We start from the raw sequence: 23,470 nt of genomic DNA on the forward strand, positions 1-23,470 counted from the left end.
ACCAGTAATTAAAACATTCTTCCCCAGCCATTCACAGGGACAGTCACACCTAGAGCAGTGTTAAGTTAATCTGGAAGAAGACAGAAAAATGGCTGTAACTGTTAGAAGTCTGGAATAGCAAAAGCAAACAGGTTCATAAATTTGAGGAGCATTTTCTGAAGACTTGATAAATTGACTAGAATGAGGGGGAGACTGGGACACACTGCGTCTGTGGTTCAAGAATTAAATTGCCAGTGCAGGGCCCAGAGGCAGACAGGACTGTTCTTTATGGACACGAATTGTTAACACATTCCTCACAGTCACCTATCCTGATTGTACGTGTGTATAGGCATACTCGGGTTATTATGTAAAGCAATGCCTTTTATTTAATATTTATTTATTTAATATTTGGAATGTTTGATGTTCGTGTGTGCGTGTTGGTGGAGCACAGACTCCCCGCACACCCAGCGCTGTTTACTCGCCTTTTACAGATATTCTTTTATGTTACTAAAGTCAGAGTTGAGACTTGATTTATAACCAAGCGTAAACGAGCCCAACTTCAATGTGAGTTTCAGATGCCTCATTTCTGGGGGTTCTGTGGGCTCCTTGGAGCCGCCTCAGCCTCCTCCCTCCGCCTCCCCTCCCCTCAGCCCCCTCCCGGCTCCCCTCAGCCCCGCCCCCGCCCCCGGCAGCAGCGGCGCGGGCCAATAAGAGGCGGCCTCGGGCCCCGTTCGAACCCGGCGGCGGCCGGGCCCGGGCTCCTGAGGCGGCTCCTGAGGCGGCTCCTGAGGCGGCTCCTGAGGCGGCTCCTGAGGCGGCTCCTGAGGCGGCTCCTGAGGCGGCTCCTGAGGCGGCTCCTGAGGCGGCTCCTGAGGCGGCTCCTGAGGCGGCTCCTGAGGCGGCTCCTGAGGCGGCTCCTGAGGCGGCTCCTGAGGCGGCTCCTGAGGCGCCGCGGGGATGGCTGACGAAGGGGCCGTTACCGTCTGCGTGCGGCTGCGGCCGCTCCTCGCCAGGTGAGGGCGAGGGCGAGGGGCTGGGCGGCGTGGGGGTGCGGGTGCGGGTGGAGCTGGTGAGCTTAGCGGGGGGCTTTGTCTCGTAGGGAGAGCGCTCTGGGGGACGAGGCGGCGCCTCACTGGAGGAGCGAGGGGAACACGGTCTCAGAAGTGAGCGGTGCCCGAGCCTTCAGCTACGGTGAGTGTGTGGGAAGGAGCAGCTGGGGCTGCCGCGGGCCTGCGGGATGTGCGGCTGCAATGCGTCCTGGCACTGCTGCCCGTGGCTCGTGTTGTTGTGCCCGGGCTCGAAATGCTTCGGGTGTGGTGTTTGTGTGGCAGTGCTGACCAGGAGTTCTCCTTTGGGAACCAACGTCCTGCTCTCGGTGCCTGTCCCTGTGCTGGGCTGCACTGCAGAGTGTTTTTGAGCTGGGCTCTGTTGATCTGCAAGCGAGGTGGCAGATGCCCTCTGGAGAGCTCCCATTTCAGTGACAAGTGGCTGCGCTGAGCCCAGAGCATTGGGATGAGCCCAGAGCATTGGGATGACGTGCACGTGAGATCCTTTTGCTTTCAGCATCTTCCTGCTGCTCCACCGTACTGCCTCCAGACACGATTTACCACAGCATACAGGTGAACGTGGCCCAAGCTACAGCATTAACAAGTAGCCTGTCTTGTCAGGCTTACAGTCCTGATACATAGATCAGCCTTAACCGTTTTTAGGGTTCAGTGGGATGACTCCATCTGTCATTCTTAGTTTCTTTGAGGCTCTGTTGTCTTTGCATCATCACTTTTGGTGTTGGGTTTAATCTTTTGTTCCTGAAGGCTGGCACAGTAGTGACACAACTGTGTTTTATGTTTAAATCATCCTGTAAAGACTCTGTCCATGATACAATACTTGAAGTCAGCATTGCTGAATCAGATGACGGCTTGTTTCTGATTTGCAGTGCAATGTTCTTAAATGCTTTTTTTCTTTTTTTTTTTTTTTAAGATCGTGTCTTTCACTCAAGTGACAACACACAGCAATTATACGAAGGTGTAGCTGTTCCAATTATACAATCAGCCGTGCAAGGATACAACGGTAGGTTGTACAACTGTGTTTTAATCCTATTTGTAATGCAGTTTGGAAATAGTCGGTAAGACTTAATCATCTTCCTAGGCACAATCTTTGCTTATGGACAGACCTCCTCAGGGAAGACGTACACCATGATGGGGAACGAAGATTGTGTAGGCGTTATTCCTAAGGCAATCCAACATGTCTTCAAACTTATTTGTGAGGTGAGTAACTCCATGAAATGGAGGTGACTGAAAGGACTACCAATATTTTTGAATGTTAAAGGAAAACTAATTTTAGCATTAAGGAGTTTGTGAAGAAAATAAACAGTTTATATTGGAGGATATGTTGCACTCACTTTGCTAAGCTTGCAGAGATGCCATTGGTTTTAAAAAGTACAAAAATGTGAAATAGTTGGAATCAAATCAGTAACAAAACAATTGCTTTTAAGCTTGCCAATATATTATGCTTGAATTACAAGCTTAGGCAAGGTGATGTGCAGCTTTCTTCTTTGTTTTTCTATTTTAAAATTGAGCTTCAAAATACTAACAATATTAATGACTTTTTTTTTTAAGCGGGAAGAATATTGAACTTACTTGAGGCTTTCAAAAGAATCGTAAGCCAGACTGGTCAATGCTAATAGTTTGAGAGTTGTCTGGGAATCTAGGTATAACATGGGATAAGCCTGCTAGAAAGGATTCACTGGGTCTGCACCCAGGACATAGGACACTGGCTGCCTAAGCATAGGACACTGAAGCCCTCCGTGCTGGGGAATGGACTAGCAGATTGATGTGAGCATATCAGGAGCAGTATGTAAGGCACTGACTTCAGGTGACAAAGCTGCTCCTTATGGCTTTTGGGTAGTTTGAGTCCACTAGAGACAGCTGTCGTTAACCCTGGACTTTGAATGTACAAGGCTGTCGGTTCTTCTGAGAAGGTGAAGTGGCTGTGCTATGTCTGGTTCTTGTCCGGCTGTCATCTGTATGGACATGCATGAGATCCAGCTGGATTGATATCGCATAGCATATCATCAGATAGCCAAATATGTATTGTGTCCTCACTGTTAAGTTGGGAAGGCTTCTGTGCAACTCATTGCAGCACTCCAGGGGCCCAAATCCTGTTATGTGGTATGAAGTAAGGAGAAAGTACAAATTGAAATGTTATTTGCAGAGTATTTCACAGAATCACAGGATTTCTAGGTTGGAAGAGACCTCAAGATCATCGAGTCCAACCTCTGACCTAACGCTAACAGTCCGCACTAAACCATATCCCTAAGCTCTACATCTAAACGTCTTTTAAAGACTTCCAGGGATGGTGACTCCACCACTTCCCTGGGCAGCCCATTCCAATGTCTAACAACCCTTTCGGTAAAGAAGTTCTTCCTAACATCCAACCTGATTTGCTTCTGCCTTGAGTATTTTGGGTTATCAATATTGGTTATGTGAAATGTTCACTGCTCCTCTGAGTTGCAGAATACCTTAGGGTCTACAAAAGTATTTAAAGCCAAGTAATTATTTTTTTTTTTTTCTGCAAGTGCCAATATTAATTGCGTGTCTAAATACAACATAAACATTGTAAATGAAATTCACATTCCTCTGGCCCTGACTACCTACTAAGTGAAGATTATTAATGCTCATTTGTGATGGACTTTGATTCATTTGGGTTATTCTAAAAGACTTGATACTGGGTGCTGATGTGTCACAGTGCATTTTGGTACTGGCGATTTAACTCTGGACAATCCCTCTGAGCATAACACAACACCTTGACATGTTGAATAAAACAACATTTAGATACATCTTCAAGAAAGAAAATACTGTGTAATACCTAGGTCTCCGACTGAAAGAAGGCTGCAATATAAATCGGAGTTTGTTCATTCTGGGCCAAGTTATCAAAAAGCTTTGTGACGACCCTTCTGGGTAAGTGCTTGTGTTGACATACCTCTTTTTGGACAAGTCACTGATAAATTAAGAAGTTAAATCTCTTTAGACATCAAATAGTATTCTATATGGCTCTCCTAAATGTTCTGTCACCTTAAGACAATACTGTTTTTTCATAGAAAAATGACTTTTTAAATCTGTTTTCTTACTTTCCCCTCAGTTTCATAAATTACCGTGACAGCAAGCTGACTCGAATTCTACAGAATTCTCTTGGAGGAAATGCTAAGACGGTTATTATTTGTACAATCACTCCTGTGTCTTTTGATGAAACACTCAGTACTCTTCAGGTAAACCTTCTTGCCTGTTGTCAAGCATCATTCTGACTCTAGACTTTAATATTGATGTCTTGGGGTGGGGGGAAAAACGTGACGGGCAGGGGTCTTTAGTCACTGGAACCTTCTAAAGGTCCTCTGCACTTAGGACATGAAATGTGTTTATTTTGTACTCCGTGTGTTCTCTCAGTCACATTGTTGTACTACTTTGGCTAGCTAGAGCTTTTTGGCAGTTTGACAACGTTTTAGCCAGCTTCTACAAGAAGAGAGGGTAAATGAACTAGAGATGAACTTTAGGCAGGATTGTCTTCCTTTTGGTGCTCTCTAGATCTTTATATTGAAAAATAATTAGGTGTGGTTTTGCTTAAGCACACTTTTCTGCCTGTTGTGGTTCCGCTCAAGTGTGCATCCGAGCTCCACCACAAGCACTCTCTCACTCCCCCTCCTCAAAGAGGAACGGGGAGAAAATATGATGAAAAGGGCTCAAAGGTTGAGATAAGGACTAGAAGATCACACAGGAATTATTTTAACGGGCAAAACAGACTCTGCATAAGGAGACAGTGAGATTTATTGCTTATTACTAACAAGCTAGAGAAGTGAGAAACAAAGGAAAGAAACCAAAAGCACCTTTTTCTCCCCCCCCCCCCCCATCCACCCTCTTCCACCTCCTCCCCCCGAGTGGCGCAGGGGAACGGGGGAATGGGGGTTATGGTCAGTCTACAGCGCTTCTTCTCTGCCGCTCCTTCTTGGTCACTCTCGTCCCCTGTGCTGTGGGGACCCTCCCCCGAGATGCAGTCCTTGATGAACTGATCCGGTGTGGGCTTCCCACAGGCAGCAGCTCTTCCAGAACTGCTCCAGATATGGGTCCGTACCACAGGGTCCATCCCTCAGGAGAAAACCGCTCCAACCTGGCTCCCCTACGGGCAGCAGCTCCTGCCAGATCACCTGCTCCTGCGTGGGCTCCTCTCCACGGGCTACAGGTCCGGCCCAGAATCTGCTCCGGCAGGGGTCTTCCACAGGCGGCAGCCTCCGTCGGTGCAGGGCCACCTGCTCCACCATGGGCTCCTCCACGGGCTGCAGGGGGACATCCTGCTCCGGTGTCTGGAGCACCTCTCCCCCTCCTTCTGCACTGACCTTGGCGCCTGCAAGGCTGTTCCTCACTCCTCAACCAGAGTTGACAAGAGTAGAGCTCTCTGGATGTAATGCTATTTCTCTTATTTATTCTTTGAGTGATTAGAAAACTGAAATTCATGTCTAAACTTCTCTTGCTGCTAATGTGAATTCTAGAATTACTGGAAATCGTATTTGACACAACTAATTTTAGTACTTGACAGTGAAGTGTACAGGCGAGGACAAACCCAGTTCTTGTTTTTCTCCATCACTACGGATTCAACAGTTAACTGAGACTCTAGATAGTGTTTCAAGTGAAAAAGACCGGCTATTGGCTGAAAGAACTAGTCATTCTTGTCAGCTTAAAGAACAAATCTCATCCGCTACTGAAGAAAAAGATGAGCTACAAAAACTTCTTCAGGATACCAGGTCTGAGCGGGACCAGCTCAAGATGGAATTGCAAAAATCCTCTGAGATGGTTGGTGTTGCAAGTTGCACGCCTAAGTTAGGAATAATTTATCTTCTTGAATGGTACTTAAAAGTACCATGTGCACAAGTCGATGGGGCCGGATGGGATCCACCCAAGGGTACTGAGAGAACTGGCAGAGGAGCATACTGAAGAAAAATGGACACAGGAATGAATCACGAACTAAGCTACGGTGAAGCTTCTCAAACTTCTCTGGCCTTCCTGCAAGAGTCCTCATCTGGGTGGCTTGTATCTTCAGTTCTTTCCAAATCAACATTTGCCGAGGCGATTGGCTCCAGGGCAGACGCGTTTGCGCAGGCAGGGCGAGCAGGCAGGGTGCGAGGGAAGGGCAGAGCACTCCCCCCGCCCATACAAACACCTCCTTACCGACAGCCATTAGCTAGGCTGCAATGGTCTCCGCCAGGCACGGTGCGCTCTCCAGGAAGTCGGTACACACCCAGACCGACTACCTGTTAAAAAATGCAGCAGTTCAGGCCACCGGATGCAAGGAGGGTCTGAGCCTGTTGCTGCCATTGGCAGGAGGCAGAGAAACTGTGTGCGTGAGGTGTGAGCAGGTGGATGACCTGATCCGCATGGTGGCAGAGCTCAAGGAGGAGGTGGAGAGGTTGAGGGCTATCAGGGAGTGTGAGCAGGAGATAGACTGGTGGAGCAACTCCTTGCAGGGCCTCAAGGAGAGGTACTAGGGTAAGACACCCCAAATGGGGGTGGACCCCCTGCCCTGTCGCTGTCGGGCAGAGGGGGGGGATCTGGGAGTTGAGGAGGAATGGAGACAGGTCCCTGCTCGACATCGCAGGCGATGCCCTCCCCTTCCGGCCCCACCTTCCCAGGTGCCCTTACGCAACAGGTTTGAGGCCCTGGAGCTCGAGAAACAGGTTTGAGGCCCTGGAGCTCGAGAGACCGGTGGGTGAGGAAGAGGTAGCAAGTGTTCCTCGGAGGATGCCTAGGGCAAGGAGGTCGACTCCACGCCTCAGGACTGCCTCCATCAAGAAAGACAGAAGGGTTATTGTTTTGGGAGACTCTATCCTTAGGGGAACAGAGGGCCCTATTTGTCGGCCTGACCCTACCCGTAGGGAAGTCTGCTGCCTCCCTGGGGCCAGGGTTAGGGACGTTGCCAGGAAGCTTCCCAACCTGGTACGCCCCTCTGATTATTATCCTCTTTTGATAGTCCAGGTGGGCAGTGACGACATTGAAGACAGAAGCCTGAAGGCTATCAAACAAGACTTTAGGGGGCTAGGACGGTTAGTGGATGGAGCAGGAGTACAGGTGGTGTTTTCATCCATCCCTACAGTGACAGGGAAGGGTACAGAGAGGACACGGAAAGCCCACCTGTTAAACACATGGCTCAGGGGCTGGTGCCAACGCAGAAATCTTGGGTTTTTCGACCATAGGGCACTTTACTCGGCACCCGGCCTGATAGCCGCAGATGGGTCCCTATCTTTTAGGGGAAAAAGGATCCTGGGCCAGGAGCTGGCAGGGCTCATTGAGAGGGCTTTAATCCCCCCAGGATGAGGGGGAATGGGCTAAAGTTGTGCCAGGGGAGTTTTAGGCTGGATGTTAGGAAGAACTTCTTTACTGAAAGGGTTGTGAGGCATTGGAACAGGCTGCCCAGGAAGGTGGTGGAGTCACCATCCCTGGAAGTCTTTAAAAGACGTTTAGATGTAGAGCTTAGGGATATGTTTTAGTGGGGACTGTTAGCGTTAGGTTAGAGGTTGGACTCGATGATCTTGAGGTCTCTTCCAACCTAGAAATTCTGTGATTCTGACAGAAATGGACAGCAAAAGACTTGTAGCAAGCCATGGGATTTTTGCTGTTTCAAAAAATCCCTCAACAATTCCCCCCCTTTTTTTTCTCTTCTTCTTCTTTGAGCAAACCAAGCCTGATGTAACAGTTTTGCTAGTAACCCTATAACCACTTTTATCACAATACAACACATAGTGATGATTGACACTACCACAAACAGAATCCTTAATCCCTCTTTGACTAATCCCAGTAACTATCTATGCATCGTTTCAAACAAATCAGTGAACCATTGATTGAAAGGATTGATACCATATTGAATCTTTCTCATGTGCTGTTTCAGGAAAGTAATGGATTTGTGAATTGACTCATTATGATCAAAAAGGTTTAAACAGCACATTCGCTTGGAGTCCTCCCCCCCATGGCTTTGAGCCAAAAGCAAGATGTCAATTTTACAATCCTGTAAAAGCACATGTTGCAGACTATTTTGATCTGGTAACATCTCCTCGAGTATCTCTGTCGGGGCATGGGCTTGCTTCTCAGCCCAGCGTACCAATTTTTCTAAGTTCTTAATTGCGGCCACAGATGCCACTTCTGGCACTAAAATTGCCAATGCCACTCTAGCTGTAACACCAAGCAATTCAACATTATCATTGCAATCCGGTGCAAGCAACGCCCATTTGTGTCTGGTGACCTCACACAACTGTAACAAGCTAGGAGCAAATATAGTAGGTTTATCTAAGTAACACGGACATCTGATAGCATTTGCAGGGATACCTTGCCAGGCCCTATCCCCGCAAAGCAGAAAAACATCAGGAGGTAAGGCCAAAGCTGTACAATTGTTACAAACACTGTAGTTGTTACCCCTTCCCTCTGTGCCATAAGCCCCTAAACCCTGCCTAGCAGTGTCATTGTAATCACAGGTGTTATTTGTATTTCTGTACCCGTATGGCCCTTTCCAGGTTCCTGTAGCAGGGTCTCGGTAATTCATTCTTATTCGTGGTAACACATTTGGTGCTGCTCTATTTATTCTTTGAAAATGAATACTTGCAGGAGGGTCTTCTCAGTCCCTAGTCAAACATAAGTGATTCAAGACACCCAATGCCTCAGACAATCGTTCATCGATGTTCCTGATCTCTTTTAGTCTCACTAATTGTTCCTTTAAAACCTGATGTGATTGTTCAACCATCACTTGGCCTGTGGGAGAAAATGGAACACTCATTTTAGGCTGAATCTGTAGGAAAATCCATTCCAGAACTCGAAAATGCTGCCCTATCATTCCACCCTTGCTATCACCTGTGTCACTTACACTACTCCTATTACCCATGCTGTTGATGTCAGTGGCATCCTCCTGGTACCGTTTCTGTCTTTGTCGCCCCTTACTCTCCCCCTTTTCTTTTTGTCACTGACCATTCACCACAAATGGATGAGACACATGATTGCTAGTTAGGAAAGAGAGTGTAACATCTGCTATAGGGCTGCAGGCAGTGCCGGCTGCAACCTTAGAAGCTGTTTGTGACAGAGCCTGCTGGTGGGCATTTGGCAGTGTAATCCATGGCTCTGCACTCCTGCCCCACAATAAAGGCAGTAATAGAACTAAGTCACCATTAGTAATCCGTAGAATGTGGCAACCCCATGGAACATAGTTATAACAGGATAATCCAGGAACATAGTTATAACACCGATCTGGGGACAAATAGTCTTTTTTGCATTGCAAGATATGCCTCTCGTAAACAGAATGCCAGAGAGAAGCAGCACAGCTGCTGCTGTCTCCATGGTCATGCCAGACAGGCTGCAGGGTCCTGATCTCTGCCCCTCTATGTGCCCATTCGCCACACGGTGAGGGTCGGCTGCCGGTGTCCACTGACGCCTCTGGTTTCCCGTAGCAACTCGATCCCGGCTGTCCCGCATCCCCCCACCATTCCTTTGTTTCCCTGCATTTTCCCCCCTCCCCCCCCCCCACGTCTCACCGCAAGTCCTGTGTCCGGGTCAGTGCTTGGAGTTTCTCAACGTCTCTCAGGTGTTCCAGCTTCTGCCAGGGCTCTCCGTGTCTCTCAGAGCCGTCCGTGTCTGTCAAGCATCTCTCAGGGCTCTCTGTGCCTCTGAAGTCTCTCCATGTGTCTCAGGTCTCTCAGCGTCTGTTGGGTCTCTCAGCTTCTCTCAGGGCTCTCCGTGTGTCTGAAGCCTCTCTGTTTCTGTCAGATCTCTCAGCATGTCCGGGTCACAGCCTGTTCGGGCCCCATATGTTGCAGGAAGCACAGCCGAAAGCACAACAGACACCAGTATGGTCAGATCATGCTCCATTTTATTACCCGAATAGCCTGACTTTTCTAGTGAACTTAACAGGGGCGGATAGTGTCTCACACAAGATTATTGGTCAAAAAGCACTCAGACAAACAACCACAAGAAAACAACCCCACCTGCAAGAAAACAACCCCCTTGTGATTAGCAGTCACGTAGACCTTGCCCTTGAAGCCAGCTACTGGCAACAATATTTTTCTGAATTCCTCAATTGGGCAGTGTGGGAACACTGTCATGGGGACTTGGTTTGCTCAGCTGCAGCAAGCCATGGGATCTTTGCTGTTTCAAAAATCCCTCAACACTTCCTTGGACCACCACATAATTTTGGAAGCTTTTTTTTAACCTAACAATCATTTTTAATGAATATTTGACACACTAATTCTATGAAGTTTTTAAAAATACATGTTAGTATAGTCACTCACCAAAAGATCTCAACCAGCTTGTTCGGTTTACTGACCTTTGGAAAAAGGAAGTTTTATGCTCATTTGCTTTGGTATGCTTGCTGGGATTGTAGTCTAACTGGTAAATTTCTCTACACCAACGCAGTTTCATGTTGAAAAACCAAGATGCTGCCATCTAGCGAAACTCAAGATTTTAAGTGGGATTTTCTCCTGCACAGGTTAGGAACAAAAGAGGATCATGAACATTAGCTATCCGTTCCCCCACAAAGAATGCAAGAAATTAACAGGATTCTCACCAAAAAAGGCCACAACAATGTTCTTCCCCAAGCAATTGCTCTTTATCAATCATCAAGTTTTAAGCTAGGACAATACTTGAAAAATAATTTCTTAATTGTAGATTTACCAAAGTAGCCATTCTTAAATTTATATCAGTGTTTAACTTAGATCTGTTAAGGCAGTTAACATCATGAGACTCAAAAATTCTATGACAAAATTGAATTATAAGCTCACACCAGATCCAAGGCCACTCTAATAGTTTTCTTAATGAATTCAGAAAGCTGCCTGAACTCCAGCTGGGCACATTTCTGTGGGTAAACCTGGACACGCACACAGGCACGTTCGGTCACATTATGCCACTCTTGAACTGAATTCAGACACAAGCAGGAATACACTGCAACAGCTCTTATCAGCTCAACCACCAGAAAAATCTCTAAGTCTAGAAATGTTCTAGCAAGCAATTAATAAATATCCTGAAACTGTGAAAAAAAAAAAAAAAAAAAAAAAAGGTAGATACCTTGCTTTTCTCTTCTGGAAGGAAAAAGTCAGCTTAAAATGTATTCTTTTAATAAAATACCAGAATGAAAGAAGTGAAAAAAGTGTGGTAGCCAAAGGAAATATCGTTCAATAATAATGGGAAATTGCAAAGAAAAAATGGGACAACTTGCATTTATCACTGCCAGGAAAATGAATTATTCCTACATATCTATGGCTGTGACAGGAAAGGAAACAGTGCAGTGCTGAGTTCAGCAACAGTATTTAGAACTTGTGTATTTTTAGCTAGAAATTGTTATAAGATTTCCATGACAAAGTTTTGGAAATATGAATGTTCACAACTTCTTAGTAGTTGCAGTAGTTGGCAGTTTTTGGCTATTCAAGGTGAATAGATGGTTGGGTCTTCAGTACGGATTGCAGAAGTACCCCTGTCAGGCAAACAACCCTTGTGTTACTCTTCCAATCCCACTAACTGCAGTGCATCCAGCAAAATGATGCAAAATCATTTGCCTATTAGTCTGGCTATCTCAAAATGAAGTACTTAGGAAGAGATCTGGTAACGTTCAGAGCTTCATTCCTATAAAATAAAGACAAGACTTTTGATACAAAAGTCTTTGTTCAGTATGACACTGACAGTTCATGATGATTTCATTCTTAAAGGAGTTCATCTCAGGTGTTGAGTGCCAAATTTCTTCTAGCTTGGAGGAAGGGAAGGATCAGTCTTCTATCTAGACTTCAAACATTTCCTGATAGAGCAAAGATTCAGTTAGAAAGAATTAAACAAACACTGATGACACAGATTTGTGCAACAGTAATTCGCTGCACAAACTGACTGCAGAAAGCTGTAAGACAGACAAGCAGCATAATAATGATGAAAGGGGTAAGATTGCTATCAAAGACTGGTTTTAGACTGAATATTATAATCAGCATCCCCAAATCATACCGTCATGTCTCCACAAAACCGAAGAGGCCAGCAGAAATATTTTGAGATACTTAAAATTTATTGTCAAAATAAACCTTATACAGGACGTAAAAGTAAGTTTCAAAATTCAGGTAAGCAGGATAGCAAAACAGTCTGCCATACAGCCGTAATTACAATTTATTTTTCACTCACTAGAGTAACTGCAGCATCAATTAGATCCATTGGTTACTGCTTGGAAAAAAATATTCAGATGTCACACTCCAAACAGGAAAGAGAAGTATGCTCAAAGATGATGCAAAATGCAAAGTTACTCCTGGCACCATAATTGACAGAGCTGCAGACATATTGCATAGCGTTTAAGAGAAGTCCTTGATTTATTTTGTGCCTTAAAAAGGGAAAGTGCGCAATGCAGAGGTTAAAGTTGTAGTAAAAATGCAGTTTCCATGGTCTCAAAAAAAGAGACAGTATAAGACTTCTATATTGAGAAACAAAAAGTAACTAGTGAGAACAGAGAGATGTTGATTTGGAAAGAACTGAAGATACAAGCCACCCAGACGAGGACTCTTGCAGGAATGCCAGAGAAGTTCGAGAAGCTTCACTGTAGCTTAGCTCGTGATTCATTCCTGTGTCCATTTTTCTTCAGTATGTTAGCTCTTCTTTTTTTGCTGTCCTGAAGATAACCAAAGAAGAACATCAGCAGCAGGTTGCAGGCAACGTGACTGCTTTTTAAGTTTTGTTCTTGTACTGCAGCTTTGCCAGCTGGGGGAAGCAGCAGCAGCTCCAGGAACTGCAGCTGCCAGAGCTCTTCCCACAGCTGATGATTTAACCCGAAGAAACTGTCTTCCATAGAGGCGGATTCTGGATGTTACCACTGCAAAGGCAGCTTACAACAGAATACCTTCACTGGGTAGTACAATCAGGGGCTTCATCTTTCTCTGAAGCTCCAAGCCACTGGCTAAGAGGTTCTTCTGTGGGCTCTGTTCCTGCAGGTGGCACATCTATAGAGAAGACAAGAATATTACAGTAATGCTTTCCCAGTTTCACAATTAGAGACAGCCTGACTAGGGCAGCTGTTACTGCAGCTGGAAGCTGCCAGACTAGGAGATTTCATGTCAAAGACTAAAATCGACCACTTCAAAGAAATTTAGAAAAAAAAAGTTAACCAGCAGTTAACTCTGAATAGATGACTGAGCAACCTGTGAGAATCAGTTTTGCCAGAAGCAGGTACTTAACTCAGGTAACATCAGAAAGCAAAAGATGTTATAGCATCATTTGTCTGGTAGGAACAATACTCTGCCCAGTCACTTTGAAGTGATCGATCATCAACACTCTCACTGCAACAGAAGAAATATGAAGTTTGCCTAATCTTCGTGAATGTTTCAAGTATGTGGGTGCTGTACAGCACATACAATCTTTTTGGCACCAGCTGGTCAGCCCTTCCACCAAGGTATTAACAAGGCATTCAAGAACAGTTTCTGTGAGAGTTTTGGGACCGAATGCAGGAAGCACAGGACACCTACTTTTACTTGAAGACCCCTCCTTATATTTTGCCTCTCCTAATCTTAATCAGACACCATATTACATACCTGTTAGCGTACCTAAATTGGAATTATCAAAGATATTTGTTGGAGGCGACAGTTGCAGAGGCCTTGATGCATCTGGAGTCACTGTTTCCTGAGAAAGAGGCTCTTTGAAGGACGGAATTTGCTCTTTAAGGGAATCTGACACTTTCTTCCCTGGAGACCTTGGTACTGTCTCTCGAGTAGTCTCTCTCGAAGATTTTTCTTTCAATTTTAGTGCTCTCTCTTTCCATTTTCTAAGTTCGTCTTTCAATTGAGCCTCATTACTGAACAGGGAAAAAAAATCACCAGCATTTAGTTACAGAAAACATTAAACAACTCTTTTAAGTCAAGAAAAATGCCTGACAAGACAGTTCCTGCATGTTCCTGTATGACAATTCCCTTGACATACCACAGACATGGCAATGCAAGCCCCCTACCATGACCAAACGTGTATTCTTAGTTTTGGAGGCATCATTTTCTTTTTTGCTTCCCAAAAGCTAAAGAGATCCAAACAAAACGTGTTTTCCAGGTATTGATAAAAAGCATTTAAAATTCCATTCTCATGGAAAAAAAAGACAAACAATTTAAAGCTTCAAAGCCATCCAGAAGTATACATGCATACATCACCACCTTTAGAAGTTTAGATTTGCTAGACTCTTTCACATCTTCCAATCAAAAATTCTTCACTTCTACAGATGTCCAGGAAAGAAACTGTAACAGCATAGGTTAAAGAGAAATGACTTAGTTAACGTGGCGCTTATTATCTTTATGCTTACCTTAGCAGATCATCAACTTGTTTCTTCAGCTGCAAGTTCTCTTTCTGTAGCTTTGCTTGTTCAGATTTTAAAACAAGCACGTGTGTGCTCTGAACTATACCACTGCCACCACCACAAGTAAGGGGCTTTTGGTATTGCTGAGGAGTTTCTTTAGACACCACTAGAAAATAGTTTTATACAAAAGCACGTGTTACTTGGTCAGGGTTTAAAACCACGCGAATATTTATCTTAGCCATGCTTATGCAAAATTCCTTCCCATAGCCTTGTATGTAAAACCTCACTAGGTTCGAAGTATCATTACAACAGCTCTTTCTTAAACCCACCATCAGTAATCACACTGCCAGGGAGATATTAAGAAGTTTATGTGATTAGTTATATCCTGATTAGAGCCAGAGAACTAGATATGGGAACGTAACCCACCACAACAGCAACCACAATCCAAGAAATAAACGAAACCAGACTAGAACTGCTGTGATTCTAATACAGCCTATGTGCAGCTACCGTGTTTCAGCCTTCCACCTCTTCCAAAGCATCCAACCCCTCTCATGGCCTTTTGAGGTAAAAGGCCTGCATCGAAGCCTAGAATTTAACCACACAACCTTAAAACCAGATGTTTAATATGAAACAATCCCTTATATTGATCCGGAATTTACCAGTAACGTCTTGATCTTGCTGTGCTCTTCTGAGTTCTTCTTTTAGCTTTCTTAACTGTTCTTCTTGGTGTTCTGCAACAGCTTTATAATTAGCAAGTCTGCATTGGTGGGCAGGGAGAGGGAAACAGAAAAAATTTAAGCTCAATTATTAAAGTTGCAAGAGACTTAGTTTGATTTTCATGTGTATTAACAAATACAAATGTATTTGAAGCAAAACAAAACAAACTACATCTGGCTGCCAGTTAGATTTCAGGTGAAGTACAGAAAAGCAAAAGTTAAATTATTATTATTAAATTATTCTGTGTGCATCCTTTCTCTCCATTGGGGTGTGGGGGTTAGGGAAGAGCTACCAGTTACAAACAAACAAACCAAACAAACACTTGAACTTACTGCATATCAAAAATCTTTGATTGCTTCATTCTGTCCATGTCATATCTTACCAACTGTGTTTTGAGATTATCAATTTCTTCTTTGTACAACTCAGCACCTTTATTTAATTTTTCCTGAAAATAAAACAAGACACCTACTATGAAGAAAGGATTGCTAACTAGCACCGAATACGGGGACTGCTTGCTTTGCACTTTTACTGCAATCTGCCAGAAGTTACAGGACAGAGCTGGAAGCAGGAAGTCATTCTGGGCTAAGAATGCCCAGATCACTAACCAGTACCATAGGACCAGTTGCCATCTGAACTCTGGTATAATGAACGCACTCCCATTTTCAGCAAGTTTTGCTGACTTGCTTGCAGATGTAATCTGGGAATCTTGAACTAGCATGCCAATAGATTATGCAGAAAAAAACAGCCCATGCTTCAGTTTCAAAACTTGAAGTTTAAGAACGTTTCAGCAATATATCAGAAGCAATAAGTTTAGCTTCTAATACCCTAACATGGGTTCTAAATTTTGTCTCTGAAAGCAGCACTGGTAGCACGTGAAACAGCACGCTACAACACGTGAGCAGAGTGCTTTTCTCTAAGAAAACCACACGGAACTACAAATTGACTTTACAGCGCTCTCTGCTTCCCTCGCTGTAAGAATGAAACTAGAAAATAATTGGACTCCTACCTGGAGACTCCGATTTTCTGCTAGGACAGTGCTGAGGCATTTCTCTGTCTCATTCAGTTTGGCTTCCAGCTGGGTGAGCTCACTCGTAGCTGCTTTTACTCTCATCTGTGCTTGTAACTGATTAATCCTGTCATCTTTTTCTCTGACATTTTTTTCCGCTTCCTTTACTATGTTTTCCAACTTTTGGATTTCTACTTCCATAGCCTGTTGGGATATACCAACCACTTATGAGCAGTAACACCAAACCAAGAGTTATAACTATGTCGCTGCACAGCACAGGGGGATATTCTTAATCAAAACAAACAAAACAACAAACAAAACAGGAATTCCTATACAGTCTATAGCATTGTTCTGTTTCATCTGTTACTGTTCTGGGACATTCAACTCTAAAAAAAAACATGCTTTGAACACAAGTAACTGTGACATCAGAAGTATGGACAGAGGGCAAATGAGTGCAACCCCTATGAGTCATGACAGTTTTTATCCAGCTTCCAGTCTGACACAGAGACTGCTATATAGTTAATGAATATCACACTACTGGAACCTATACTTCGGAAATGACTGGGTGCGTTTACAGAGATTTATAAACTAACATCTGTGCGTGTGTGTGCACAGAAAACTGACCGTTAAATCACATCACAGGCAGAGCTCAAACTTCCACTTTTGGAAAAAAAAGAAATCTACAAAAAGAAGTCCATTGTGGGCCAGTGTATCGTGTGACAGATTCACAGTCATCAATCTTCATTTTCTTTTCAGTTGAAAGTACTCTCACTTAGAAAATAATCATAAAGTAGGTTTTCTTTAGAAAAATATTTGCACCTTTTTATCTTGTTCTGCAGCCTTTAAGCAGTTATGAAGTCTGTTGTTTTCTTCTTCTAGCAGAAGATGAGCAGAGCCACCAGGGGCCAGTTGTTCCTTAAGGGTGTTTAGTTCCTGAAGCAACTCTTCAGTCTTCTCTTTTGTCCGTTTATATTCAGCATCAGCATTTTTGCAGTAGTTGGAAGTTCTGTCATTCAACTCTGAATTCAGTGGAGAGAATGTCTGAAAAATCAGTAATGAGGAACAGATTAAATTTTGGAACCAGCTAGAAATAAGTGAAAAATCAGGAAGTTTCTTAGCCTGTATTAATTTCACATTCTGAACTCCGTTGCACATTTGAAGACAGTTATTACCAAAAATGGAATTACTGACACTCAAATGATCAGAGCGCTGGAGTACCTCTCCTATGAAGACGGGTTGAGAGACCTCAGGTTGTTTAGCGCAGAGAAGAGAAGGCTGTTTTTGTTGTAAAAGCTTTGATTCACAAAACGTCTATCAAAGAATTCTTCCTAAGAGCCTGTCAGCATTGGGAAATCCAGTAGAAGTCAAGGCTGACAAATAATTCTACAGAAGCAGCTTAACTCTTTGTCAATAGGCTGAGTGAAGCACAACATGTGCAGAAGGATGACGAGCTCTTCGTAATCTAGCCGAAAGAACAGCACGAACAGCCTAGTAACAAGCCTATGCTGGAAGTCAAGACGACTGCTGTTAAGAACTAGTCAGAAGGTAGAGGAGTCCCTCCCACAGCCTGTCTTCCAAGAGGTCTCCGATGTGCTTATTAAAAGATGTCATCTCATGAAATGCTCTTCATGATTCACCTCAGACAGCAGAACAGACTTTTTCCCAGTTGTGGGTGGTAGGAGGAAGAAAGAAGAGGGAAAGCACAGCTGAAAGACCTCTAGGATAATTGAGCTTTCTGAAGGTAGAAAAGGTGTGAGAATGTCAATTACAATTAAGCTTTATCAAAAAACAAAAACAACAAAAAAACAAACAAACAAACAAAAAACACTTCAGCCATTTTAAAGGTGGTTTGAAAAGAACAGAATCTTGTAGGCAGAAAGCCCGCAGAATGCGACTGCATCAGGCTGCCAAGTTCTACAAGGAAGGTTGTAGTAACAGTTATGAACCTACAGTCTCTAAGATTCATTCTCTTTAAGAAAACCACACACACAAACACCACCACATACACACAGAAAGCTGTCTCCCCGAAAGTCTTTTTAAACACAAGTTTCCAAGTTTGAATGTAGGAGGAAGAAAGCCTGTAAAAATCTTCCAGGTATTCCTACATTTTACAGATAAATACACCTATAGCCAGTGCTGTCGGATAAACTGAAAATAATTAAACGAGTAAACTTTAAACTAGCTTTTTGTGTCTGTTTTCAACCAGGTTACAGAGGTACTTGCAGAGTGCTTACACAAAATGTATTTCTTATTCATTAAGTTCATTTACCTTCACTTTTGCAGTCCAGAACTTAATGACTTGTAAAAGCCTTTCATTGTCTTTTCTTAGCGCTTCTTTAAGTTCTTCTGCATCACAGTGGAGTCCTGAACAAGCTTCCCAGAACCGTGCTGTTTCTTTTCCAGCACTTTCTTCCTTCTGTAACTCTGCCTCTATGCTGAGAAGTTCACTTTCCATTTCTGCTATGTCTTTGATGATATTCTTTATAAAGAAGAGACCAAGTTTAAGCATTGCCTTGATAACTACACGTTTAATATAAATTTTGCCTCCTTAGGTATCCACACTTACAGTAAGTCTGTTTTAACACCTAATTATAGCATATTTCTAAGCTAAAATGAGTTTTGCTGTACCTTACTGGGAAAATTAGAAAACAATCCACATTCCTGGGGATAGGTGGGAAGGTGAAAGGAGAAAAAGTTATCAAATTGCTTCAAAAATCATCTTAGGGTCAGGTAGTATGGATTCTAAAGGGCAAGTCAGTTAGAAACGCTTTATGAAACAGAGAAATCATTTGACGGAACTGGTAGCATTAAATATACGTGAATTCTGTGTTCCCCTCACCGCATTGAGTTTAAACAGATAAAAACAATGCCCATCACGCTAGCACAACCACATTACGCCCTGTCTCAAAATAAACAAGCCTGTCTGAAAAGTTGTTTCAACCGCTACCTCTGCATCCGAATGCAAACTCTGCAGCACTTCGCCGATGTTTACCACTCGAGCAGGTATTTCCTTCTGGTTCAAATGAAACTCCTTGAGACACCGAATTTGAGCTTGCAGCTGATCTTGTTTTCTCTTTTCCTCAAGCAATTCCATTGCATACTTGTTCACAGTAGCATGATACTCCATTTTCTTGGAGCAAAGATGACGGAATTGGAACTGTCGTAGAAGCACAGGACATATCAGTGAGTAAGCTTTAGAACGCTACCTTGCACCCAGCTCAAATTCCAGATTTTATAATTCAGTCTATTTGTTCTCCTAGCGAATAGATGTTTAGGACAACTGAAACATGACTACGAAAGCTACGTTCTCGTGTCCTATAGCAATGGCATGGGAGACTTTCAGCTGGGTCGGCATTTTCTTTTTTCAAGGAGTCCACAAAAATGAGCTTAAAAGGCTAAGACAGCCTTCTACGTATCTAGACTTTGGTTTTCAAAGTAGTTTTGTTATGCTGATTTCATCCTAGAGTTGTTAAAGGCATAGAGTATCACTGTGCTAATTTAAAGCCTTACTCTAGCCGAGTAAATCTAATCTTCAAGCCTAAACATCTCGAGCATAAAAGTTGAAAAACATCTCTTGAAATAAGAAAAACATTAAATAGTCTACGTGAAGTTGGGAGATCACGTTCTTCAGAATATTTGTTAACATTTTTAGTTAATAGGTAATACTAAAATACAACTATTTGATATTTTTATTGCCAGAATTGTCCCCCCATCATTGTTCCACACCCCCACCCTCCCAACCTAAACATTCACGGTAAATAAAGAAACTGAAACAAACAAAAAATACTATCTAGTTGGATGTGCTTCTGTTAATGCACACAAATTCTCTCTCAACCTCAAGTTTTCCTGATAACTGGAATTTGTTTCTCCACTCAACTACAGATTGGGGAAGGTCTGCAAGACCATACAAGTTAAACTACTTGGCAACTTTTCAGAACAAACATGCTCCCCCAAGGCATCTTGCACATCCTTCCTCTCCGATGAAATATGTACTCAGGGGTCCATAATTTCATTTACAGACCACAGAGTACTTCTTTTCACACCAATGGAAGTGGATTAACACTAATGAAATGTTGCTGTGCAAAGCAGCTGAACTATAGTCAAAAATTAAGGTTAGCTTATCTAAATAGCTCCAGTTTTCCAGGATTGTAACGGGCTTCGTGAATGCATGACTTACAGAAAACAAAAATCAAAGCTTGAGCATATATACAGAGTCCTTGCTGTTAGTACTGAGAGATTATTGGAAAAAGAAAGCGTGAAACAAAGCAACGTGAAGCATCCACATATTCAGCATTTTAAGTCGGTACCTTGAGTCTGTCCAATAAACGCTGGAAATGAGTGTTGATTTTCTCATTTTCCATTTGGAGTCTTTTGACTTGCTTATTTTGTTCTGGTGAAAGCTGAGTCAGTATCGCAGCTATCACTGCTTTCTGGCTATTCAGATCCTCCTCCTTACTACGAGACATCATGGTGAGACACTCATACCTCTTCTCCACACTTGGGAATAGCTCCAGAAGCTCCTAAATACAAATTAAGTAAATTCAGTCACAATAAAGAAAGAGAGTCATTAGCTACGAACAGCAGCTTTACATCAGATTCCAGGTTAACCCCCACAGAATGTTTTGGTTTTACAAAAAAGAAAAAAGCTAATAGGACTAGACCTTCAAGTTTTGACTTGCCACAGGAGCATGACAAAAGCACTAAAGCTGGGTCTGAGATGAAATTTGTTGCCTGTTCACAAGTTCGCCACCGGGACTGCCCTCAGAATGGGCTTTGAGTTGGTCTCCTGGGTCCTTTTGTGCAAGTCATGAGCAGGCCACGTAGGCCAAACTAGCTTCGAGGCACTCCTAGTGAACTGCAGCTCAGATGAGATACATGAAGCTAGATTACGCTTTAAGGCACATGTAACAGCCTAAATTCATTGGCCAGGAGCACCTGCACCAGAAACAGACAAGAGCTCTCTCATTACAATACCTGTTTTTCCCCCCATCTTGTACACTGAAGTAATGTGTGCTTTGTCAACATTAAAAGGAAAGAAAGCTTTTATACAGCAGCCCAGAATGTTTTCAATAGCCATGGGTGGCTAGGCTCAGAGTACCATCGCGATGACTTCTGTGGCGACAGTAACATTTTACAGAAGAAACTCCCCCAGGGTATTTAAACTTCCTAGCATATATTCCCATAACCAAAGATTCCTTTTTTTTTTTGTACTGGTACCTGCACACACACCCACAAACACTAACAAGGTAGCGAGAGAGGCTGTGCTAACATAGGTTTAGCAGTGTAATTCAAGTTTTTTTTTCCCCCTCCCCTAAAGGAGTTTCAGACTCCTTGTTTCCACCTGTGAAAGAGGTAGGAGCTCTCTAGTGACCACTAGGAAAGCTCCCAGCTACAAGTCAGAAGGGGAGACTACAATTAAAAGGTTATCAGCAGGTTTTTTTTGTTTTGTTTTGTTTTTTTTACTTCCCTCATTATTAGTTCGTACTGCTGGTATAGCACAGAAACAGTGTGAATGGAGAAAGCTACGTGGCTGATTTCTCACTTTCGTTCCTTTCTTCATCACTCCTGGTGATGACTGAAGCAGCCCTCAGCGTGCTTCTGGCAGGTACAGAATGATGTCTGATCGTGCTGCACAGATGTGCAGACTGCAATGAATACGATGGCAACCTCTAAAGTATTTCATGCCTCCATAAAGCTGGTTTATTTAGGCTTTTGGTAGTTTAGTAGTGGCTCTTGCATTTGTGAGAAAACATACTCAGGACTGTTAATTAACAAAGAATTAGAGGAACTTCTTATTTTGATGAGAGAAGCTATTTAGTGAAACCAATTTAATGGAAATCAATTTACTTTTGGGGGTGGGATGCACCGAAGAGAGAACTTGAGGGATTTTGAAAAACAAAACAGGGAAGCAGCTCCAAATAAAAATAGGTGATATAGGTGACTGGACAGTAAATCAAGCGAGATGTCTCAATTGAGAAGTTCACTTTAACTTTCCCAGGACAGGCTGCACTGTCACCGAAGAGCAACCACAAACCAACCAATCCCGTGGTGTGTAGTATCTTAGCAAGAGATGCAATCCCATTAGCACATGATGCGTAGAAGCAAAGTTTATGCTCTGGAACAAGTGGTACTAAGTTTTAACGTGTACCCTTACATAAACAGGGTCGTTTACCTTAATTCGCATGGTTTTTGCCTTCAGGCTGTCATCATCCATCTGTTCTGCGTTATCCAGTGCATCCACTTGAACAGACACGTCGCTCAGGCTTCTCTCCTTCAGTTTACTTAGAGCACATTCCAGTTCAGCACTCGTTTCAATATACTAAAATAAATACATGCATATTTAAGTACCATTCAAGAAGATAAATTATTCCTATCTTAGGTATGCAATTTGCAACACCAACCATCTCAGAGGTTTTTTGCAATTCCATGCTGAGCTGGTCCCGCTCAGACCTGATGTCCTGAAGAAGGTTTTGTAGCTCATCTTTTTCTTCAGTAGTGGATGACATTTGTTCTTTAAGCTGACAAGAATGACTAGTTCTCTCAGCCAATAGCCGTTCTTTTTCACTTGAAACACTATCTAGTGTCTCAGTTAACTGCTGAATCTGTAGTGATGGAGAAAAACAAGAACTGGGTTTGTCCTCACCTGTACACTTCACTGTCAAGTACTAAAATTAGTTGTGTCAAATACGATTTCCAGTAATTCTAGAATTCACATTAGCAGCAAGAGAAGTTTAAACATGAATTTCAGTTTTCTAATCACTCAAAAAATAAATAAGAGAAATAGCATTACATCCAGAGAGCTCTACTCTAGTCAACTCTGGTTTCCACTAAAGCAAGAGGAAAACATGTAACCTAAATGCATTTTGACTGTTTCAGGAAAATCGAAAATCTAGCAAGAGACAAAGACAATTCCACAGTCCATCTATCTGTTCTAATCATTTGATCAACAACACATACGCTAGCTTGAAGCAATCCTTCGTTATACTGTTTGATCTACAAAGGAAGAGTTTGGCAGGTGAAAAGCAAAGAAATGAAAACCGCAGAAAGATCGAGCTGGGAAGAGCCAAGCGGCAGCATTTGCTGAATAAAAGCCAGTTTGAAAGCGTGCAAAGCACCAAGGATTCGAAACCCACTGAAGTTCAAACAGCCTATGTGGTGCCTTTTAAAGTCTCAACCAACACATACAGAGTCACCATCATATCAAACCTGGACAAGTTGGACAAATCTGTGTCCATTCCAGTGGAGCAGCCAACCCAGCTGGCTATGAGGTTGACATGAGTCCAGGATGGCACTTCTAAATATCGCTAAATAAACATTTACAAATCCTCTCTCGTGTTCATGCTTATGTCACACAACAGTGATAGGCTGACAATTTAAAATTCAATTGGGCTTGTCTTGAGCAAAAACTTAGCTCATCAGGGATGAAACATCAGAAAACATAATTGTGGAGTAGCTAGC

At 43.1% G+C, this 23,470-nt stretch overlaps 2 protein-coding genes and 1 long non-coding RNA gene across 11 annotated transcripts in view; 1 reads left to right on the forward strand and 2 right to left on the reverse strand.

The window, feature by feature from the left end:
• The first annotated feature begins 185 nt into the window (after window positions 1-185).
• Window positions 186-23,340, forward strand: LOC119716704 (centromere-associated protein E-like). 2 transcript variants are annotated; one of them, XM_072036975.1, is made up of 7 exons: window positions 186-992; window positions 1,079-1,170; window positions 1,957-2,046; window positions 2,125-2,243; window positions 3,848-3,935; window positions 4,117-4,243; window positions 22,889-23,340. In XM_072036975.1, the coding sequence occupies exons 1-5, from the start codon at window positions 937-939 to the stop codon at window positions 3,857-3,859; spliced, it is 369 nt and encodes a 122-aa protein (XP_071893076.1). In that variant the 5' UTR covers window positions 186-936; the 3' UTR covers window positions 3,860-3,935; window positions 4,117-4,243; window positions 22,889-23,340. The 2 variants fall into 2 exon arrangements, with proteins under 2 accessions (XP_071893076.1, XP_071893075.1); XM_072036974.1 differs by lacking the exon at window positions 3,848-3,935.
• LOC119716705 (uncharacterized) lies at window positions 5,429-10,904 on the reverse strand. Its single transcript, XR_011808853.1, has 2 exons — window positions 9,533-10,904; window positions 5,429-8,759 (listed from the first exon to the last, which is right to left on the reverse strand). It is a non-coding gene; the product is annotated as an uncharacterized lncRNA (long non-coding RNA).
• LOC101799998 (centromere-associated protein E) overlaps window positions 12,017-23,470 on the reverse strand; it is a 33,148-nt gene continuing 21,694 nt past the window's right edge. For 3 of the 8 annotated variants that reach the window (XM_072036947.1, XM_072036950.1, XM_072036945.1), the window contains 12 exons: window positions 22,414-22,614; window positions 22,185-22,331; window positions 20,320-20,532; window positions 18,960-19,169; window positions 18,282-18,491; window positions 16,832-17,053; window positions 16,013-16,216; window positions 15,339-15,451; window positions 14,949-15,046; window positions 14,296-14,455; window positions 13,544-13,803; window positions 12,017-12,955 (listed from right to left, as the gene is read on the reverse strand). In XM_072036947.1, the coding sequence (XP_071893048.1) occupies window positions 12,858-12,955; window positions 13,544-13,803; window positions 14,296-14,455; window positions 14,949-15,046; window positions 15,339-15,451; window positions 16,013-16,216; window positions 16,832-17,053; window positions 18,282-18,491; window positions 18,960-19,169; window positions 20,320-20,532; window positions 22,185-22,331; window positions 22,414-22,614 (2,136 nt within the window). In that variant the 3' untranslated portion in view covers window positions 12,017-12,857. The remainder of the gene's footprint in view (window positions 12,956-13,543; window positions 13,804-14,295; window positions 14,456-14,948; window positions 15,047-15,338; window positions 15,452-16,012; window positions 16,217-16,831; window positions 17,054-18,281; window positions 18,492-18,959; window positions 19,170-20,319; window positions 20,533-22,184; window positions 22,332-22,413; window positions 22,615-23,470) is intronic. The other 5 variants (XM_072036949.1, XM_072036946.1, XM_072036948.1 and 2 more) reach the window with 5 other exon arrangements.

Source organism: Anas platyrhynchos, chromosome 4, assembly GCF_047663525.1.
Source record: "Anas platyrhynchos isolate ZD024472 breed Pekin duck chromosome 4, IASCAAS_PekinDuck_T2T, whole genome shotgun sequence".
NCBI classification, from domain to species: Eukaryota; Metazoa; Chordata; class Aves; order Anseriformes; family Anatidae; genus Anas; species Anas platyrhynchos.